This window comes from Ursus maritimus (assembly GCF_017311325.1).
Source record: "Ursus maritimus isolate PB19 chromosome X unlocalized genomic scaffold, ASM1731132v1 scaffold_X1, whole genome shotgun sequence".
NCBI lineage: Eukaryota > Metazoa > Chordata > Mammalia > Carnivora > Ursidae > Ursus > Ursus maritimus.
The window spans coordinates 115,537,845-115,559,786 of record NW_024423319.1 but is presented as its reverse complement, the minus strand read 5'-3'; the positions used below and the strand labels follow the sequence as shown (position 1 = coordinate 115,559,786).

The following is a 21,942-nucleotide window of genomic DNA, read 5'->3' as shown; positions in this document are numbered from 1 at the left end:
GATTCATTAAACCTTGTCCAGGGAAAGGAAATACTGTTTTATGTGTGGGTTCATATATTTCAAACATCTAGAACTGACTGCCACTTCTGCAACTGCTCCCTTTCTTGGGCCCTGTGGCAATCGACCCTCCCTGAAGCAGTGACCACCTCTCAGCCCCCCTCTTCCCACCGGAGGGAGGTGGCCTGGCCCCATCCTGCCTTGCCAAGTTCTGATCCCTTTTGGCCTGGGAACATCTGTCAACACCTGAATTGGCTTTGGGCGGACCGGGAGCAGCCGGGAAGGAACGTCAGCAGGCACGCAGTGCCTCAAAGGAGAGGTTTGAGGATGATGATGAGATGTCAGCAGAAGAGGTGGGGAGTGGGAGCACAGAGTTGGTGGGGGCCGGAAGACCTACCCCCCATCCTCTCTTCTCAAAACATGGATGGGAGGCTTGATCCTGTCTGGCTTTTCACTTAGGCATTCGCTTAAGGGGGAAGTTGAAAGCACACAGAGCAGAAGTGGGGTGGTGGTTCCTATACTCCTCTCTACCGTTGCTGCCCTCTTTGACTCCTTGCCTTCAGTTCTCACATCCCTGAGGTAAGGTGGCCCTTCCAGCTCTCGGGTTATGTAATGGCTTTTTGCGGTGTCTTGGCCCATTATTTGAGACACTTGCTTCAGGAACCACAGGAATGGGTTGCAACGGATAGAAAGGCCCAGGTTTTCAGATAATTGGTCTGCACCTGGGACTGCCTCAGGAAGGAATTTGCAGTGGACTGCAAGACCTTCCTTGGCCCTGCTTGTGCACCAGACGTGCTGTGCTGAAAGGAGACAGTCCTATTCGTGATGCTGAAATAGGCTTCAATTTGGTTTAGCTGAGCCACCATGTACAGTTGCACAGGTTGTCCACTGCTCAAGAGTAGTAGGCCATATGGCCAAGTGGGAGGCTGTAATCCAGCTCTCCCTCTTCATACTCTAGCTCTGTGCCCTGATCTGGGGCTACATAGTTTTTCATAGGAAGAGTACCTTTAGCTAACTTTTTCATCCAGAAGGCTGCCATTTTCTACTGGGTATTGAGGTATTATATAGACTAGCACTTCAAGCTTTGTTTGAAATGAAATAAAAGTACAATGGAGAAGAACTGGTTGGGAATGGGCATAATGGGGCAGGTGTAAGTCTGAGTGCTAAGAGTGCTCTCGGAGGGTGGGTCAAGGACTCGGGAGTGAGGGAGGAAGGGGGGAGAGGGAAAAGCTATGGAATCGTGGAACAGGTACCAGAGGACTATGAGATGGACAGTAGCTACTCAGGTCGAGTCCTGTAGCTCCACGTCACCTGTGTCAGTAAGGACCAGAGGCTGCCCAGAGGTGCTTGGAAGCTGCAGTAATTCGGGACATGGGCCCACAGCAGCCGTGCTCCTCAGGAGCTCTGCACTCGATTTAAAGCCAGGATGGATTCCTATCAGATCCGGCCTTTGCGTAGAGGAACCTCTCTTGTGCATTTCTTCATCCGAATCCATTGCCTAAGAGTGGTTCTTTCCTCGCGTTGACTCCTTCCACCGTAGCCTTTTCTATATTTTGCTATGATTTTTTGACACACAGCTGATCCCCGGTACCTGGTGCTGTCCTGGTCTTGAGCCTTCTCCAGGGCTCCATGATCTCCCTATGTGGCACTTCTCGCTGTGGCCTGTCTGCGGAGAAGCCATCCACCGGCTCCGCGATGCTCGGGTGCCCACTGATGCCAGAGGAGTAGTGGGTGCGGCCAGCACCCTGACCGTGGTTCCCTGGCCCGGCCAGGGCAACAGCCCAGGGGAGGTCCAGGACGCAGGGAGCAGTGACGATACTAGCTCTACCTGGGGGCTTACTCTGCGCCGGGTACTGTACTAAAGGTTCCATTGGCGGCACAGCTTAATCCTCAAAGCCGCCATAGGAAGAAGATGCTGGTGTTTTTATCCCCATTTGAGAGATAAAAAAAAAAAAAAAAAAACTGAGGTCAGAGAGGCTCATCTGGGATGCCTGTGGCCTGACTGGAGCACTTAATGACAGATCATCTCCATTTTGAAATGGCAGACCTGCGTCACATGGGGGCAAGGGGAAGAACAAGGAAGGGGGCGGCTAAGACTTTGACTCCTGGCAGGGCAGGGCAGGGCAGGGAGAGCGGGTCTGGCCACTGAGGGCCAGGTTTAGCTCAGGCAGAGGACCGGCTCCTGGCCACTTTCCACATGGGGCTAAGCTTCCGGTTTGCAATGACTGTCCTGCCCCAGTGTCCATTTCATTGTCCTCTTTCATGGTTACTGGTTGGGTGGAAACACCTGTGAAGTTGCATTTCATTTGAGTAAAAATCAGTGTTCCTGAAGCTTGCCTGGCTGAACACTTTTGTGGCTGGGTACTGCAGCGTGTGTGTCTGGTTTTTCTAGAAAGGCTGGCCAGCACTCCAGCCTGGAAGTTCAGCCCACTGTGCACCCTCCACTACGGACAAGTCATTTTTATTTTTTTTTCTTTAAGATTTTATGGATTTGAGAGAGAGAGTGACTGATAGACGCAAGTGGGGAGGGGGACAGAGAGGGAGAAGGCAGACTCCCCGCCTGGAGCAGGAGCATGAAATGAAAGTGAAGTGATCCCACGCTCTGGCAACACGAGCCTGAGCCGAAGGCAGATGCTTAACTGACTGAGCCACCCAGGCACCACTTTACTTACTTTTTAAAACTTTATTTTGGGGGCGCCTGGGTGGCTCAGTCATTGCTTCTACCGGATCATGTCATGATCCCGGTGTCCTGGGATCGAAAGCCCTGCATTGGGCTCCCTGCCCAGCACGAAGCCTGCTTCTCCTCTCCTTCTGCCCCTATTGGTGTTCCCTCTTGCTGTGTCTGTTAAATGGATAAATAAAATCTTTAAAAAAAATTTTTTTTTAAAAACCTTTATTTTGGAGCAAATGGTTCAAGGGAAACCAAGAGACTGGTGGCAGGTAGATGAGATCTGAGCTCACTATCATAGAGGCTTCTGGGGGGTCCATGAAGCCACAGGCTGTGTTCCCTGGTGTCATGGGAACCCTGGGGGGGGATAATAATGATACGATGTGTGTGTGTGTGTGTGTGTGTGTGTACACGCACACATGAAAATGTCACCCCCACCCCACCCTGTCCCCAGTGTCAGGCAAGATGAAGCACATCCTGTCCCATTCCAAATGACTCTCTTGGCCAGGGGTCAGCCAATGTTTTCTGGGAAGTAGATATTTTAGACTTTGTGGGCCAAGAGGCACATCGAAGACATGATGTAGGTACTTACATAATAAGAGAAAAACACATTGCACAATTATTTAATTGATACAATTCAAAATATAATAATCGAGTGCACTTTTTGTAATACAGGTCTAATGCTGACGAGAATGGGATTCTCTCGGTGGATGATCACATCCTGTGTAATTGGAGTTCAAGGTTAGTGTTCTTTATCATCAGATTGATTGCAAACGTTTCTTTGTAAAAATTAGTCTTCACCCCCATCGCCCGCACCCCCCACCCGGGGCTGGGTTTAGCCGACATGCTGCAGTGTGCTGACCCCGGTGCTTAGTCAGACCTTCAGAGGCGCTCTGAGAGCCCCAAAGCCAGTTCACTCATCAGACCAGATCACGAAAGTACCATCTCCTGCCTCATGAATGCTCGTGCTCATCCAGTCACTCGCTCACTCCTTCGCTGGACGTTTACTGAGCTTCGACCACGGGCCAGGTGCTTACGGACGTGTGGCGACACCGGGAGTGAGACGCCCTCTCTGCGCCACGCCCGGTGGGGACCCCACGCCCACCTTGCTCTGTGCTGTCTTGGAAGCGCATGGAACACAGAGGAAGCAATGCAAATGTTATTTCACTGCATTATATAACAAAAGATGAGTTTGGGCAGTCCTACACCGAATTCAAATGTGTGCTAAAATTTATAAAAACGCACCAGAGTTTTCCTAGTCGAAGACAAAATGTCCCTGTGTCTCTCTCTCCTTTTCCCCTGATCCTGCTCTCCAGAACAAACCGACGTTCACATTTTGGTGAGGATCCTTGCAGTCATCTCCCCAACCCTCCCCCCCAACACACATACACCCAAATACACACGCACACGCACACATACACACAACCCCACATGTGTTATATTTGTATCATTCATTTAAATCATTTTATAAATAACTTTCTCCCCCTGAATTTCAGTTTTGAAATTTTAAAGCACAGTCAAGAAATGATTTGGCAACAGTTAAGAAATCATAAGTTCCCTTCTTCCCACATAAACTTCTGCAATCCGTGTGCTAGGTTCTGCTGATGATAAAGCTGCCGAGTTCAGGAAGTTGGCCAGTTTCTTTCCTCCGAGGGTGCCCACTGACACAGGCTGCCCTCCCCGGCGCTGCAGGTGACCGAACGAGAGATTAGGACGGCGACAGAGCCCGGTAAGCCACTTCTATTCTCTTAACAAAGCTTTCCTACGAAATACGGGATTTGTCAGTGACTGTGAAATACGGTTTGGTGGCGAATGGTGTCACCACGGAAAGGGATGAATGGGGCCAGTAAGGATCAAAAGGTTAAGTACTGAAGCAACTCTCGGCGATAGGCAGTAAATGTTGAAAATCAAATGCAGTGGTCTTACGAATTCGAACAGGAGAACGAGCAAATTCCAAGTTAGGAGCTGACCATTGCTCTCTGGTCCTGCCAGAAACCATAGTCTCTTCTAGAACCAAAGGACTAGAAGTGAAGTGGGTGGCGGAAGTGTTTGTCCTTCGCTACCTCTCCAAAAACAGGACAAATTCTCATCTCACGTGCTCCAGTCACTCGCTAGGGCCTAGGGAAAGCCTGAAATGAATATACTCCTAGGAGTGTTCAGTATTAGCTGCTGCTTTTCTTAGTAGGGATTTTTAAGTGAACGTGTCACCATTTCACACTACAATCGTAGAAATGGTGGCACGTAGGACAGCAGGTGATCAGTTTTTGTTACTGTCAAGAACTGTCAGATTGAAAAACAAACTTGACAATTTTAAGAAGTGCTCTGTTTTCTAAAACAGTCGGTGAGATTTGAGAGCAGTTGAAAAGTCTGATTTCAAGAGAATCTCATCTAAAATTTACCCTATATTGTTTTCATGCTCATTCAGTGCTCAGTAAAGTTCTTGAAGTTATTTATTTTTATAGCCATTTAGTGTATATTTAAGTTTTTGAAATGGATTTTCTTTTTTCTTTTTTTTTCAAGTTTTTACTTTATTTCCGGTTACGTAACCACGCAGTGCAATATTAGTTTCAGGTGTACATACAGTGATTCGACCCTTCCACACAGCACCCGGGGCCCCTCGCAGATGCACTTCTTAAAAGACCATCCGTGTGCTCTCTGGTTAAGAGTCTGTTTCTTGGTTTGCCTCTCTCTCTCTCTCCTCACCCCCTTTGCTCATCTGTTTTGTTTCTTAAATTCCACAAATGAGTGAGATCATGTGGTGTTTGTCTTTCTCTGACTTATTTCGCTTACCATAGTACTCTCTAGCTCCGTCCACGTGGCTGCAAAAGGCAAGATTTCATTCTTTTCGCTGGCTGAATGAAGTTAATTTTGAAATCCATGTGATGCCCATTTTAGATCTTGAAAGGAAATTAAGTCTGGACTGCAGTTTTATGATGCTTTATAAACGGACTATAGCGGCCCAACACGGCCACTGGCACATGTGGACTTGGGATCGGAGTTACCCGATTTTCACTTGGTAGGTGAAGCTGCTGTGGGAGCCACAGCCAATATCATTGTTATTATAAGTGAAGAGAGAATAATAACAAAATCAAACGAAGCTTGGAAACGTGTCCTGCCTCCCTCCCATTGGTGGTATAGGTGGAGGTCAAGGACCTCGCGGGCGCCTGGCCCCAGAGCAGAGGTTGTCAGCCTTGACTACGCACTAGAATCACAGGGGAAGCCCCAGACTGATAAAATCAGAGTGTCGGGGGCTGGCCTGGCCGTTCAGCTATCTCAACGTGAGCCTAGGAGCCACGGCCTTAGAACAGCACCCCACTGGCTCTTTCGGTCCTTCGCTTAAAGAGCACAGTCCTTTTGTAGGGGGTGAGAAGGTTCCAGGAAGACCCGAAGCTCCCTCATTAGTCCCTTGGTTGGATTTCAGAAAGCAAAGTAAAGGCTCCACGTGTGCCTTATCGGAAAAGCCAAGGCTATGGTTCAGGGCCAGGGCTGGTTCTCCAGGGCCTGCATCTCATCCCGCGGTACAGTGATCCTCAACACTGACGGTGGGGGGCGGGGGGGACGGAAGGCAGGCTCTTGGGAAACCCAGACTTAGGGAACATCAGGGCGTGTGCGCGGGGGAGGATGGCGTTACTCATGGTTAGTCTTTGAAAGTCAGTCGGAGATTATTTGTAAGGGCATCTTAGGGTCACCTCCAGAGTCCATGGAGGGGATCATCATTCCAGTGGAATGTCTTGACTTCAGCCGAGTTATTAAACAGAGCTGAGGGATTTGTTGTTTTTTAAACTCTTATCTCCAGTTTATGACTCTTCTGGGCTATGAACACAGAGCAAATCTGAACGCAAAGCCCATTGGTTCTGGATCGGCATTAGCAAGTACGGGCCGTGCTGACTTTCCAGAGGGTTACAGATTGCTCCTGGTGCGTGCCTATGTCTACAGTCATGGGTTTCTAGTTGTTCTGTGGCTTTACAGACATCTGGAAGTGCCTGGTGGTAGACCGATCAGTGCAGAAAGGCAAGGTGGAAAATCCACCCCCGGCATTTGAATCCTGAACGTTCCAGGTGTGGCTACGGGGTCTCTGCTGATCGTCAAAACCAGATCATTGCCAACCAGCTGCTTGCTTCCAGAACGACCAATTTGCTAACTCCTCAGGAAATTCTGGGCTTGGTTGCAGCTCTGCCACATACCATTTGAGTGACCTTGGGTAAATTAGCTTCTCTGAGCCTCAGGTTCCCCATCTGTAAAATGGGGGCTTAGAGTAGCACCCTCCGCACTGATTTTTATTAGGATTAAATACAACAGTGTGTGACTTGCACTGGTCCCAGTGTTTGCTTCCTCGTAAAGCACTTACCAAGTGCTCCCTACTGTATTGTCAGGAATTCAAGTAGCGTGATTTTTCATATTTCTATGTATAGGAAATCAGGATCCGTGTCTTCACTGACATGTGGCTTTAATGTGGTAGTGGTTTCTTTTCTCTTCCAACGCCATTAGTGAATCCATCAGATTTGGAATAGATAAAATATCTGTTGATTAATTGTATGTTTCATCTAAGGTGACAAATCCTGTCAACCATTTCTTTATTAATTTACTTTCATAATGTCTCCGTGGTCAACAGAGTCAACTGCAAATAAATCAAAACCCATAAAAATTAGAAATATGTCCAGTTTGGCAAAAAAAAATCAGGTCTGGTTGAATGCCACCTCATCCCCAAACAGCTAAGTAATTCAATCGGGGGATTAATCGTGTTTTATAATCAATAGGTTCTCTTGACCCTTTAGCGTTGGGGGTTATCAGCGGGACGCATCCCGAGAAAGGGGGTACAGCTCTGGAGATGGTCTGAGGCAAAGGAAGCCTTTGAAGAGGGAGAAGGAAGGAGGCATCATTGCAGAAAGGCCATTTGCAGCCTAGGAAGAAGATGTGGAAAGATAAAAAGCTGTTTTATTTCAGGAAGGCAGGCTCAGCCCCCACCCCAACCCCCAACCCCCACAGATGATTTTCGCCCGAGATTGTGAAATTGTGTAGGAAAACGTGCGGGACTGAGGTTAGCATCACCCAGTGGGGGCACTCCCTTTGCACCCAGCACGGTCCGTTTCTGTCCTGCCTACGGCCCTCAGCCCACGGGCGCGTTCTGGGGATGACCCCTCATGGTGTCCTCAGCCAAGGCAGACTTTTCTGAACCCTTCTTCAAACTGCACTGGTCTTTTAAAATTGTGTTTTCGGTGTCCATTGGTGTTGAAGCAGAGAAGGCAGATTTGAGGGAGGACTAAGGTGGGTTGTTCTCGTTGTGCTGTTTGGGTCCTTCAGAACCCGAAGGTGAGAACTGGTCTGTTGTGTGCCACGGACCCGACCAAAGAACGCAGTGTGCATGGATAATAGGAAAACAGTCGTGACATCACTTCCTCTGTAGCTAGCCACAGCGGTATTTGGCAGGGAGGGGGAAGTTAAGCAGACGTGTGTGTGTGTGTGTGTGTGTGTGTGTGTGTGTGTGTGTGTGTGTGTGTGTGTGTGTGATTCATATGCTTTCTTTAAAGAACGGGTCCTGACTTTTTCTGGGTGTTCCAAGGCAACACCCAGTGAGAGATCCGGACCACGCAGAGCCAGTCATCCTCGGGGAGCGTTCTAGGCGGGAGCTCACTGGCATGTCTGGACAAGGGCTTCTTCCGGCGGCTGGGCTTTGTCTGGGCGGTGGGTTCCACGGGCCGCTCCCAGGCACCACAGACTCGGTGGCTCAAAACAACAGAACTGTGTCCTCTCACCGTTCTGGGGGCCAGAAGTCCAAAAGCCAGGGGTTATCTGCAGGGTCGGCTCCTTCTTAGCATCTCAGAGGAAAATGTTCCAGGCCCTTCTCCTGGCTCCTGGCGGTGGCTGGCAGCGCTCCGTGTTCCTTGCAAACTTCCCTCTTCTTCTAAGGACATCAGTCACTAGACTAGGGTGCACCCTCACGCAGCATGGCCTCACTTTGACTGGATTCCATTGCTAAAGACCCTCCTTCCAAATCAGGTCACACTCATGGGTACAGACGTTAGAAGCTCACCTCTTTGGCGGGGTTACAACTGAACCTGCAACGCTCTCCTTTTCTGCTCCTCGGCCTCCACCTCCACCGCTCCTGTTCCAAGGCTTCTCTTTCTGCCTGCGGCTACCTCCCCACCTTGCCCCGGGCCTGATCTGAGCCCCAGGGCCACACCGTGGGCAACCAGGGCTGGTTCCTCTTTAGAGAGTTCTTCTTTTCTTAGAAGGTACAGGGTCTAGGGCCCGTGACACTTTAAGGAAAGGTTTTGTTTTCTTTAAAATAGGAAAATAATATAATCCAGTCCAGATTGTGTTTGTCTTTATGCCAATGCGGTTGTAAAAGATAATTTTTACTTTTTATTATTATTTTTTTTAATGGATGAAGGGCCCCACAAAGGCCAAAGTGCTTTTGGGCCCATGAAATTCATACCTTGGCCCTGTTGACAACCACATTCTAGTTTCTGCTTTACCAGATATGCCGAGGAAAATTCAGGAATTGCTACCATGTCCCCAGTGAAGGAGATTTAAGTATTTTTAAAAATTTATTTATTTTTAAAGCGAGAGAGAGAGCGTGCACGAGCGTGTGCATGCATGCAAGCAGGGGGAGGAGCGGAGGGCGAGGGATAAGCAGACTCCGTGCTCAGCGCAGAGCCCGATACAGGGCTCGATCTCACAACCCTGAGATCATGACCTGAGCCAAAACCAAAGTCAGACACTTAACCGACTTTGCCACCAAGATGCCCCAGCAGATTTAAGTACTGATCCACAATCCCTTACCTGAAACCTGTGGGCCAGCATGGCATCGGAGTTCAGAATTCCTATTTTAGCAAGATGATATGGTACATATCTGATACATTACAAAACACTTCCAGTGGGTCCAGGTCAGGCACATGGCTCTTTCTGCCATGAAACAAGAATGCTCATGCTAAGTAGCTAAACACAGATAATAGTAGCCTTAGGTCAGTCCAGGTCAGGTGTTGCTGCCAAATCAGTTATAAAAACAGCACAAAGTCTTCTGGTGCTCACGTTTTTTAGGATTTCATACTTGCAGAGAGGGGACTGAGAATCTGTGCAAGACATGACGTGCATGAAGAAAAGAAACCATAAACCGCTGTCCTGGGTGTCACAGGCCTCATTCTATCCATCGCTGTGTCTGATGGTTTTCTTTTTTCTTTTTTCTTGTGTCGATTTCTCTCATGCTGGTTGAATTGCTCAGGTGAAGGGAACTGGCTATTTCATACTCAAGGGTGGGGCACCAAATAACTGATGAGAAGCTCCCGTTTCAAGGCCAGAACTTCCCAACAGATGAGTCTCTGCCTGAGATGAGCAGCTGTGAGTCGCTTTTGGTCAGAGCGGGCCAGCTGAGCACAGGTCTTTCCGGCCGTGCAGGGCTGAGGCCAGGGTGAGGAGAGTTGAGGCACTCGTTTGGGGGTGAAATTTCAGGAAGGGAGGATGCCCAAGAGCGCAGTAATCAAGATAAACAATATTGCAATGTTCTATTAAAAAAAATCAAACCGGCCGACTCCAGCCTGCAGGCTAGTTACCTGTGTTTGGTGAATAAAGTTTTATTGGAACCAGAGCTGCGCTCAGGGTGAGGCAAGCCAAGCGGGCCTCGTGAGGGCGGGGTTGGATTCTGTCTTTATTTAACATGTTGAATATTTAGCCCATCAGAGATTTCAAGTTGCCCACTATCTTGATGACAAAGTGCTGGGGTGCCCCCTTAAATGTGGCACCCACAACCCTGCTGCCGGGCTTGTCCGTTTTCCCAGGGAGATGCTGCAGTCTCCTGGGGGTGCTGGCGTGGGGGGTCTCTGCCGGAGAACTGACTTGTCTCTGCTGGGCCTCGGCCGCCTCCCGCTCGTCTGCCCGCTCCCGTCCTCCTCAGGTGCCCCGGGCCCGGTCTGGGGCAGGTGGTCCCTGTCTACGCCCTCTCGGACCTCGCGGGGCGTCCCGTCCTTGCCTAGCGCCTTAGCGGGAGCCTGGACCTGCCGGGGCGGGGGGGCGGGGGGGGGAGGCAGACAGCAGAAGTGCCCTTTCTTCTGTCTCAGGTTCGGTTGTTTGCAGAGTTGCACTTTCTGTATTCCTCGCACAATTGCCTCTCTCCCCCTCTATTTGCAGAGCGGCCGTTTGTCTATTTGGGGGGCTGGGGTGCAGAGTGGCCATGTCTCATCTGCCGGGCTCGACGGTTTTTACTCATTGGTGACGCATTCGTGAGCATAATCCCCCGGGACCCTTCTCCTTCTGTCGGGCGTCTGGCTCCGTGGCGGCGGCCAAGAGGAGGGGCTGGGCTGGGGAGGCGCAGCTCCTGCAGGGGTGTCGGGGTGTCTCGGGTCACGAGTGAGCAGGGGCTCGCTCCGCACCGCCTTGCCCAGCCCGTGGGCCTCAGCGCGGCCCCTGGGGGACATGACGGGGCGCTTGCAGCCCGTCGGCAGATGGCGAGGCTGCCGGTCCGCGTTTTCTCCTCGAGCCCTCGGCTCGCTGCCCGCTCGCACTTGCCACTCGGCCCGCCACGTGCTTTTCAGATTGAGGGTGTGTGGAGCGTCATCACCTCCCGTTCTTACCTCGGGGTTCCTGGAAGGGTGGAGTTAGGGACCTCGAGCTCCTCACTCGCAGATCTGCAGAACATGCTGGTCCCTTCCATGGCCTGACATTCACTTTAAGTTGCTTCAGACCCTGCCACACTCTGGCAGGCCATTTTCACCCTGAAGAAACCACCCGGGGCACTGCTGCCAGTTCTCCTCCTGGTCTCTAGCGCCCCCTAGAGGCCTTTCCGCTCCCCTGCTCGTTGTTGCCCGAGAGACCCCGGCTCTGAAGCAAGCCGAGGGGGCCTTTACTTGAGGCCGTACAGGACAGCTCTGTCCTCTGGACCTGCCCAAGCAGGCCCCTAAAAATGCCTCTCCTGCCAACAGAGCTGTTCATCATGCGGAGGGAAGGGTCTCCGATCTGGCCTTACCCGGCCGTCTGTTCCTCATGGGCGTTTTTAAACATTAATTTTGAATGTTTTATTAATTGATACTTAAAAATCAGAGCAGGAACCTGACAAGCACTACCTCGGCCAGGTGATCACGGGCCACATCGACAGTGAGTCACCTTGCTACTCTGTGCCCTTGGTGTGATGGGGCTACAAAGGCACTTTACTTTTGTGGTCTTCCTCCCCAAGACCCATTATCCCAGTTTCACCATGAGAAAACCAACAGACAGATCCCAACTGAGGGACTGCCTACATACCCATCCTCTTCCCTGTATTTATTTTTCTCCATAGTAATTGCCACCATCTAACATACTATCCTGTTGGGTAAGCTCCAAATGGGCAGGCATTTTAATCGATTTTGTTCATTGCTATATTCCCAACTTGAAAATAATTCCTGAAATAAAGTATATGCTTAATAAATATTTTTGAATGAATGAATAAATGGCTATAGAGCTTTTGAACGGCTGCACAGTATTCCCTGGTATGACCAGTACTCAAAGGCATGTGGATGATTCCTGATCTTTTGCTATTGCCAACAGCCTCACGTTGAACATCCTTGTGTGTCGTCATTTGCGTATGTGAGGGTCTATCTTTAGGATCTACTTCTAGGAATTGCTGAGTCTAGGTCTCCAATTTTTTTTAAGGTTTTATTTATTTATTTGAGAGAGAGAGAGAGAGAGCACAAACAGGGGGAGGGTCAGAGGGAGAGGGAAGGAGAAGGAGAAGCAGATTCCCCACCAAGCGGGGAACCCGATGCGGGGCTCCATCCCAGGACCCTGGATCATGACCCGAGCTGAAGGCAGATGCTTAACCGACTGAGCCACCCAGGCGACCCTATGTCTCCATTTTTGATAAATATTACAAATTCCTTACTGTCTCAGAGGTGGCATTAACTGAGATTCCTGCCAGCAAAATATGAGAGCACCTGTTTCTCCATGTCCTCACCTACACAGTAGAATTGGTTAAAAAAAAAAAAAAAAAAAAAGTATCTCAGTGTAATTTTTTGAGTGAGGTTGAGTATCCTCTTACGTTTAAAGGCTATTTGTGCTTCCTTTTCCTGTGAGCTGTCTTTCAATATGTCTTTGTCCATTTTTCTGTTGGGTTGTCTTCTCACTTATGCATAAAATGTCTTTACATGTCAAATCTCTTACTCCCTTACCTGTGATAAGGACTGCAAATAGTTTCTCCAAATTTATTGTTTCACTTTTGGCATTGTTTGCCATGTTGTTTTGTGAGTAACTAGGCAATGCAATTAGACAATAAAAATAAATTAGACTGCATAAAGGGTATTAGGAAGATAATCATTATTTGCAGATGGTTTAATTGCTTACCCAAGAAAATCACTTGGAGAAACAGCTATTCTAAATAACCAGAGAATTTAGGGTAGTGATTTGGTATAAAATTAATATGTGGAAATCAGTGGTCTTAATGTGTATCAGCAGGGACCTGTTAGAAGGTAAAATAGGAGTAATCCATTCACAAAAGGAGAACAATGAGCAGGACTTGCCCTATCAGATACCAACATCCCCTCCAACTGTAATTATTAAAACATGTGGTGCCAGCACATGAATGATGAACAGACTGATGAAGCAGACAGTCTAGAAACAGATCCAAATACACAAGAAAGCTAGTATATGATAAAAGGAGTACATCAAGTTGGTGAGCAAAAAATTATTCGAGAAATGATGTTGCACATCAACGAAACAAAAAAGCCACCTACTGAGTGGGAGAACGTATATGCAAATGGTATGTCTGGTTAAGAGTTGATATCCATAAAGAACTTAACACCAAAAAATAGTCTGATTAAAAATGGGCAGAGGACCTGAATAGACATTTCTCCAAAGAAGACATACACACGGCCAACGGACACATGGAAAGATGCTCCACATCTCTCATCATCAGGGAAACGCAAATCAAAGCCACCATGAGATCTCACCGCACACCTGTCACAACGGCTAAAATACAACACACACCAAGAAACAAAAACAAAACCCAGAAAAACCCCAAACAGAACAAAAACCCATGTTGATGGGATGTGGAGAAAAGAGAACCCTCATGCCCTGTTGGTGGGGATGTAAATTGGTGCTGGTACAACCACTGTGAAAAAGAGTATAGAGGTTGCTCAAAAAATGAAAAATAGAAATACTATACGATACAATAATTTCACTACTGGGTATTAACCCAAAGAAAACGAAAACACGAATTCAAAAAAATACACACGCTCCTACGTTCATTGCAGCATTATTTACAATAGCCGAGATGTGGAAGCAACCTAAGTGTCCATTGTTAGACGAATGGTTAAAGAAGATGGAGTGTACACCCACAGCTATAAAAAGGAACGGGATCTTGCCATTTGCAACAACATGGATGGACCTAGAGGGTATTATGCTAAATGAAATAAGTCAAAAGAAAAATACTATACGACTTCATTTACATGTAGAATCTAAAAAAACAAAACAAATGAACAAATAAAAGAAACAGACCCATAAATACGGAGAACAAACTAGTAGTTGCCAGAGGAGAAGGTGGGGGGGGGGGAATGAGCAAAATGGGCAAAGGGGAGTGGGAGGTACAGGTTTCCAGTTACGCAATCTATAAGTCACGGGGATGAAAGGTACAGCGGAGGGAATGTCGTCAGAGGTACTGTAATAGCGCCGTATGGTGGCAGACGGGAGCTACCCTTGTGGGGAGCACAGCGTAACGCATGGACTTGTTGAATCACTGTGTTGTACGCCTGAAGCTAATGTAACATTGTGTGTCAACTGTATTTCAGTAAAAATAAATACATAAATATGTAAATGATGTTGGGACAAGCAGGTCTCCATTTAGAAAAAAATAACGTGGGTCTGCAGCTCATGTTTTATGCTGAAACAATCCCAGTGGGATAAGATATTTCAGTGTAAGAAAATGAAATCATAAAATTACCAGAAAAAAAAGACGAGAAAATCGTCGTTGATAGAGCTGCAGTGTGGAATATCCTTTATGACATACACTACCCTGGATGATCTGATCCATACCTGTGGCTGTACTTGCCACAACTCCCAAGTTCTTCTCTCCGTGAGCACTCTCCTCTGAGCCAAAGGGCCATATATGTAACTGCCTACCAGACGTCTCCACGGCAAGACCACAAACTCAAATTTAACACGTCAAATTAATATTACTAGAAGCTTCAAACAATACCCATTCAGTAGCTCAGATTTCTGTAGTCAGAATCTGGGTGGGCTTGCCTGGGTTCTCTGCTCTAGATCTCATAAGGCCAAAATCGATGTATTGGGCAAGCTGGACTCTTACCTCCAGGCTCTGAGTAAGGATCCGTTTCCAAGTTCATTCAGGTCATCAGTCGAGTTCTTTGTGGCAGTAGCATGGGGGAGGGGGCATTTCCTTGCCGGCTGTCAGCAGAGCACCACTCTCAGCTTCTAAAGGCTGCCTGCATTCCTTCTCGGTAGTCCCCTCCACCTTTAAGTCAGCAAGAGTGAGTCAAATTATTCTCCTGCTTCCAGTCTCTCTGATTCTCCTTTCTGCTGTTAGCCAGAGAAAACTCTCTGCTTTTAGAGGCACATACAATTCAATTCGGCCCATCTAGATAATCTCCCTTTTGCCACATGACAGAGCGTGATGACAGCAGTAGTACCAGGGAGCGAAGGCCACAGGGGCCCTCTGGAAATTCTGCTTACCAAACCGGGTAAAGCAGGGCTTTCTTTTAGTAAAAGTGAAACATCAAGCCACGGCACCGAGATGGTGCTATATTTGAAAATAACTGAAAGTAACTGGAAATGCCTGGGAGTTCTGTTTCACCTGATTCTTCATCTCAGCAGGGGCTGGCTCTTCCTTGACTGCTATGAATTGGCAGTGATCATTGAGCCTCAGAATAATTACTATTCACATACTAAGGGTATGACAGTGACTGTTAATTCATTAACCCTCAACTTTAGAAGAACTTAAAAAGGAAGCACTTACCTGGCTTAACTCACCAGAAGGATAGGAGTTGGACTCCAGTGAAAAATACGATTTCGTGAAGGTTCATCTCTAGACCCAGTGAAATAAGATTTTAAGAGTTCTTTTGACCACAACCCTCATCACGCCAATCACATTAATCTGTTGATTGCACTGCATAACTACCAAAGGTAACATATTCAGCCCTCTGTTGAGAGAGAGCCGTAGAAAGTGAGGCGCCCTACTAAGTGTTACAGACGTTGCGTGAAAATATAAAACATCATGGCTTCCCTACAGAAGTTTACAGTGTTAGCCAAAGAGTAGCTATTAATGCCAATGTTCATACGATAAGGGACAGAGGAGTACTGGTACCCATTCCACAAGATTTTTTTTTGAGTGCTGTCTACAATCAAGGTACTGTTCTGCCACAAAGACTTCAAAGTGAGGTTGTGTCGCGTACGGCTACTATTGGAATCAGAATGACTGGAATCCAGCTCTACAATGTGTCATCCTTCTGAAAGCCACTGAGGTGTCTGAGTTTGTTTCTCCCCTCACAAAATGTGGATAACTTAAACCTATCTCGTTGTGTTGCTCCGAGCATCAACGTGGGTGAGAAAATGTTTATGGTTAGCACACTACCTGATTCTTTGTTATCATTGTCAAGGTGTCCACTTCATGGGAGGAGAGAAGAGCTCAGCCTATGTGCCACCGTACCACTAGAGAGGTAGAGAAAGGCTGTGGGGGAAGGCCAGTAAGAGAAAGGGTTGTGTGAGAGATGGCTATGTAGGTAAGGAAGAGGTGACTTTGGCTTGGCGATCTCAGATGATACCATAATGAAAGCTGGATCTGAGCTCTCCTTGGGACAGGCCAACTGTCATCAAGAGTTCTGCTGATAGGTGGAAGCTATGAATCTATAGCTTGCTGTGCTACAGATCTAGCATGAACCATAGCCATAGGCCAGCATCAGACCCGTTATGGTGGTGGGACATCTCGATGAATTCCTCTGCAAAAGCTTCCCAGGCTTTCTCATCATTACGATCTCAGATAGTTTCACCTTCTACTTCTTTGAGCACCATCAAGCTGAATGCAGTGAGAAATTAAAATTGTTCTGAACCTGGCACTGGGTGTTGTATGTAAGTGATGAATCCCTCAATTCTACTCCTGAAACCAATATTGCACCATATGTTAACTAACTAGAATTTAAATAAAAATCGCAAAAAGAAAAAAATTTTTTTAAGATTTAAATTATTCCGAACCTAATTTAACACAATTTGTTTAATTGGTAAGAGAATTCACACTTCATTTTTTTTAAGATTTATTTATTTATTTATTTGACACAGAGAGAGAGAGAGAGAGAGAGAGAGAGACAGCCAGCGAGAGAGGGAACACAGGCAGGGGGAGTGGGAGAGGAAGAAGCAGGCTCCCAGCAGAGGAGCCTGATGTGGGGCTCGATCCCAGAACTCTGAGATCACACCCTGAGCCGAAGGCAGACGCTTAACGACTGAGCCACCCAGGTGCCCCAGAGAATTCACACTTCGAAACACATGCACAGTGTGATGAAGCACTTAATTTCATCAAGACATGCCTAGTAAACACTGCTACTCTAACATTGTGCCTCCACTTTTGATTTTCCTTAGGAAAACATGACCCTCCCGTCTTTGCTTCTGACCTGCCTTTTCCTGCTCATCTCTGATTCCTATGAGTTCTTCACCAAAGCAAATCATTCTAGAAGCTATCCTTGTGATGAAAGAAGACAAAATGGCTCTATTATTGCAGAGTGCAACAGTCGTCGACTGCGAGAAGTTCCCCAAACAGTGGGCAAGTATGTGACAGCACTAGACCTGTCTGACAATTACATCACACACATAACAAACGAATCATTTCAAGGGCTGCAGAATCTTACTAAAATAAATCTAAACCACAATGCCAATCCACAGCACCTGAATGAAAATCCTGATATAAACAAACATGGCATGAATATCACAGATGGGGCATTCCTCAACCTACAAAACCTAAACCAGTTACTGCTTGAAGACAACCAGTTATACCAAATACCTGCTGGCTTGCCAGGGTCTTTGAAGGAACTTAGTCTAATTCAAAACAACATAATTTGGGTAACTAAAAAGAATACTTCCGGGCTTGCGAATCTGGAAAGGCTCTACTTGAGCTGGAACTGCTATTTTGGCAATAACTGTGATAATAAAACTTTCGACATAGAAGACGGAACATTCGAAGGTCTTACAAATTTGAAGGTGCTGTCACTGTCTTTTAATAAACTTGTCCATGTGCCACCAAAACTGCCAGACTCCCTAAGAGAACTTTATCTTAGCAACGCCAAGATTAAAATCATCAGTCAGGAGGATTTCAAGGGATTGAGAAATTTAAGAGTGCTAGATTTAAGCGGGAACTGTCCGAGGTGTTTCAACGCCCCATTTCCCTGTACACCTTGTGAAGGAGGCTCTTCAATTCAGATCCATCCTCTTGCTTTTCAAACCCTGACGGAACTTCGCTACCTAAACCTCTCTAGCACTTCCCTCCGGAAGATTCCTGCAACATGGTTTGAGAATATGCATAAACTGAAGGTGCTGCATCTGGAATTCAATTATTTAGTCGACGAAATAGCCTCTGGGGAATTTTTAACGAAACTGCCCTCCTTGGAAATACTTGACTTATCTTTTAACTATGTAAAGGCAAAATATCCAAAATATATTACTATTTCCCAAAACTTCTCTAATCTTCAGTTGCTCCAGGCATTGCACTTAAGAGGTTACGTGTTCCAGGAACTTAGAGCAGAAGACTTCCATCCCCTGATGGGTCTCTCGAATCTAAAGACTATCAACTTGGGCGTCAACTTTATTAAGCAAATTAACTTTACCCTTTTCCAAAATTTCACCAACCTGACGGTCATTTACTTGTCCGAAAACAGAATATCACCCTTGGTAAATGACATCCGGCAAAATGATGTAAGTGGCTCCTCTTCTCCAAGTCATGTCCTTAAGCCACGCTCAGCGGATGTTGAGTTTGACCCACATTCAAATTTTTATCATAACACCAATCCTTTAATAAAGCCACAATGTGCAGTTTATGGCAAAGCCTTAGATTTAAGCCTGAACAGTATTTTCTTCATTGGGCGAGAGCAATTTGAAGCTTTTCATGACATTGCCTGCTTAAATCTATCTTCAAATGGCAATGGTCAAGTGTTACATGGAACTGAATTTTCAGCTGTGCCGCATGTCAAGTATTTGGATCTGACAAACAATAGACTAGACTTTGACGATGACAATGCTCTCAGTGAGCTGCCCGAGTTAGAAGTTCTAGATCTCAGCTACAACGCACACTACTTCCGAATAGCAGGGGTGACGCACCGCCTGGGATTTATTCAAAATTTAACACAACTGAAAGTTTTAAACTTGAGCCACAACGGCATTTATACTTTAACGGAGCAAGACCTGAGAAGCATGTCCCTGGAAGAATTAGTTTTCAGTGGAAACCGCCTCGACATTTTGTGGAATGCTGAAGGTGACAAGTACTGGAAAATTTTTACAAGTCTCAGGAATCTGACACGGCTTGATCTCTCCTCGAATAACCTTCGGCGCATCCCGAACGAAGCTTTCCTGAACTTGCCCCAGAGTCTCACCCAATTATACATAAAAAATAACGTGTTAAATTTCTTTAACTGGACGTTACTCCAACAGTTTCCACATCTCCAGACGCTGGACTTGAGTGGAAACAGGCTATCCTCTTTAACTAACAGCCTCTCCAAATTCACACCTTCCCTGCGGACACTGCTACTGCATCGAAACAGGATTGCCCACCTGCCTGCCAACTTTCTTTCCGAAGCCAGCAGTCTGATCCACCTCGATCTGAGTTCCAACCTGCTGAAGATGATCAACAAATCCACGCTTCAAACTAAGACCAACACCAGTTTAGCCATTTTGGAACTAGGTAGAAACCCTTTTGACTGTACCTGCGACATTGGAGATTTTCGAAGATGGATGGATGAAAATCTGGACGTCACAATCCCTCGGTTGACAGACGTCATCTGTTCTAGTCCTGGGGATCAAAAAGGGAAGAGCATCGTGAGCCTGGAGCTAACGACTTGTATTTCCGATACCATCGCGGCGGTGCTGTGTTTCTTCACGTCCTTTATCACCATCACTGTGATGTTGGCTGCCTTGGGTCACCATTGGTTTTACTGGGATGTTTGGTTTATCTATCATGTGTGTTTAGCTAAGGTAAAAGGCTACAGGTCTCTTTCCACGTCCCAAACTTTCTATGATGCCTACGTTTCTTATGACACCAAAGATGCCTCTGTTACCGACTGGGTGATAAATGAGCTGCGCTTCCACCTAGAGGAGAGCGAAGGCAAAAATGTGCTCCTCTGTTTAGAGGAGAGGGATTGGGACCCGGGATTAGCCATCATTGATAACCTCATGCAGAGCATAAACCAAAGCAAGAAAACCATATTCGTCTTAACCAAAAAATATGCCCAAAACTGGAACTTTAAGACAGCGTTCTACCTGGCGCTGCAGCGGCTCATGGATGAGAATATGGATGTGATTATATTCATTCTGCTGGAGCCGGTGCTACAGCATTCTCAGTATTTGAGGCTGCGGCAGAGGATCTGCAAGAGCTCCATCCTCCAGTGGCCTGACAACCCCAAGGCGGAAGGCTTATTTTGGCAGAGTCTGAAAAATGTGGTCTTAACTGAAAACAATTCCCGGTATAACAATTTGTATGTTGATTCCATTAAACAGTACTAACTGATCTTAAGCCACGGTTCACCAACATAATAAAAATGCAAAGCAATTACCCTTCTGTCTTAGGTATTTATTACTGAGTAACAAATTACTCCCAAACTTAGTGGCTTACAGTAACACACTCTGTGATCTTACCGTCCCTGGTCAGGAGCGCAGGCAAGGATTGGCTGAGGCCTCTACTCAGCGTCTCTGAAAGGCTACAGGCTAGGTGTCATCGGTAAGGGCCACAGGCATCTCCCGGGCTTAGGATCCGCTTCCAAGCTCAAACTCATGTGGTTGTTTGCAGGGTTCAGTTCTTCCCGTGCTGTCAATCAAAGGCTACTCTCCGTTTCTGGCCACAGGGACCTCTCCCATGCGGCAGCTTGCTTCATCAAAGCCAGCAAGAGAGAGAGGTTGCTAGCAAGATGGAAGTTACCACCTTTGATAATCTAATCAGGGAAGTGATATCCCATCATTTGGGCCATATTCTGTTTGTTAGAAGTAAATCACAGGTCCTGCCAGCTCCGTGGGAGTGATCACCTCAGTCCAGGGAAACTAGTCTATGACCAAAATGGCTGCGGTTGGCCTGCCATCTTGGTCAGAGATCGTGAATACTAGGAGGCAGGGATTATTGTGGGCCAGTTTAACACTTGGCTTACTACACCTTCTTTTCAAATCTAAAAACTTTTGTAACTATAACTCATGGTTCTAATGTTAACTTGCTATTTAGATTTATCGTATGTCCATGGCTACATGGTTATATTATGCTGTGGTTGCATTAGTCTTCCTTTTACAATTACTTTCATAAATATTGGCTATAATATTTGACCTCTAAGGTTTAGATGCCATTTAAAGGCTAAGATGGATGTTTTCAGGTGTTTTTTATTTCTTTTTCTTTTTTTTTTTTTTTAAAGATTTTATTTATTTATTTGACAGAGACAGCCAGCGAGAGAGGGAACACAAGCAGGGGGAGTGGGAGAGGGAGAAGCAAGCTTCCCGCGGAGCAGGGAGCCCGATGCGGGGCTTGATCCCAGGACCCCGGGATCACGCCCTGAGCCGAAAGCAGACGCTTAACAACTGAGCCACCCAGGCGCCCCAGTGTTTTTTATTTCTTAACCATTTTTTTAAAAAGTATGCAGCCAAATTAGAAACATTTGAAGTATCTGCCGATTGCCATTGCTGGAAATTTTGAATGATTAAGAATACCTCATTTCATAGGATGAGCATATGATAAATATACAGTAGGGAAATAGATCTATAATGTAAAGAAATTGCCATCTACACTGGATTTTGGGGGAATACTTAAAAAAAAAATCTTTGGTAAAAACCAAAGGGCATGAGGCACCTGGGTGGCTCAGTTGGCTAAGTGTCTGCCCTCAGCTCAGGTCATGATCCCAGGGTGAGTCCCAAGTCCCAAGAGCAGGGAGCCTGCTTCCCCCTCTCCCTCTGCCTGTCGCTCCCCATGCTCGTGCTCTCTCTCTTTGTGTCAAATAAATAAATAAAACCTTGAAAGAAAAAACAAAGGGCAAAAAGTTTTGATGATGTTCATGTATTAAGGTAATTAATAGAGGAATTAATTCTATCTTTACTCCCTACCCAGAAGACAAAGTCAGAATGCCTACCTGTTG

At 46.7% G+C, this 21,942-nt stretch overlaps 1 protein-coding gene across 1 annotated transcript; it reads left to right on the top strand.

Moving 5' to 3' along the window:
- The first annotated feature begins 4,246 nt into the window (after positions 1 to 4,246).
- TLR8 (toll like receptor 8) lies at positions 4,247 to 20,387 on the top strand. Its single transcript, XM_008696373.2, has 2 exons — positions 4,247 to 4,394; positions 17,213 to 20,387. Exon 2 carries the CDS (start codon positions 17,219 to 17,221, stop codon positions 20,336 to 20,338), a length of 3,120 nt encoding a protein of 1,039 aa, XP_008694595.2. The 5' UTR covers positions 4,247 to 4,394; positions 17,213 to 17,218; the 3' UTR covers positions 20,339 to 20,387.
- The last annotated feature ends 1,555 nt before the right edge of the window (positions 20,388 to 21,942 follow it).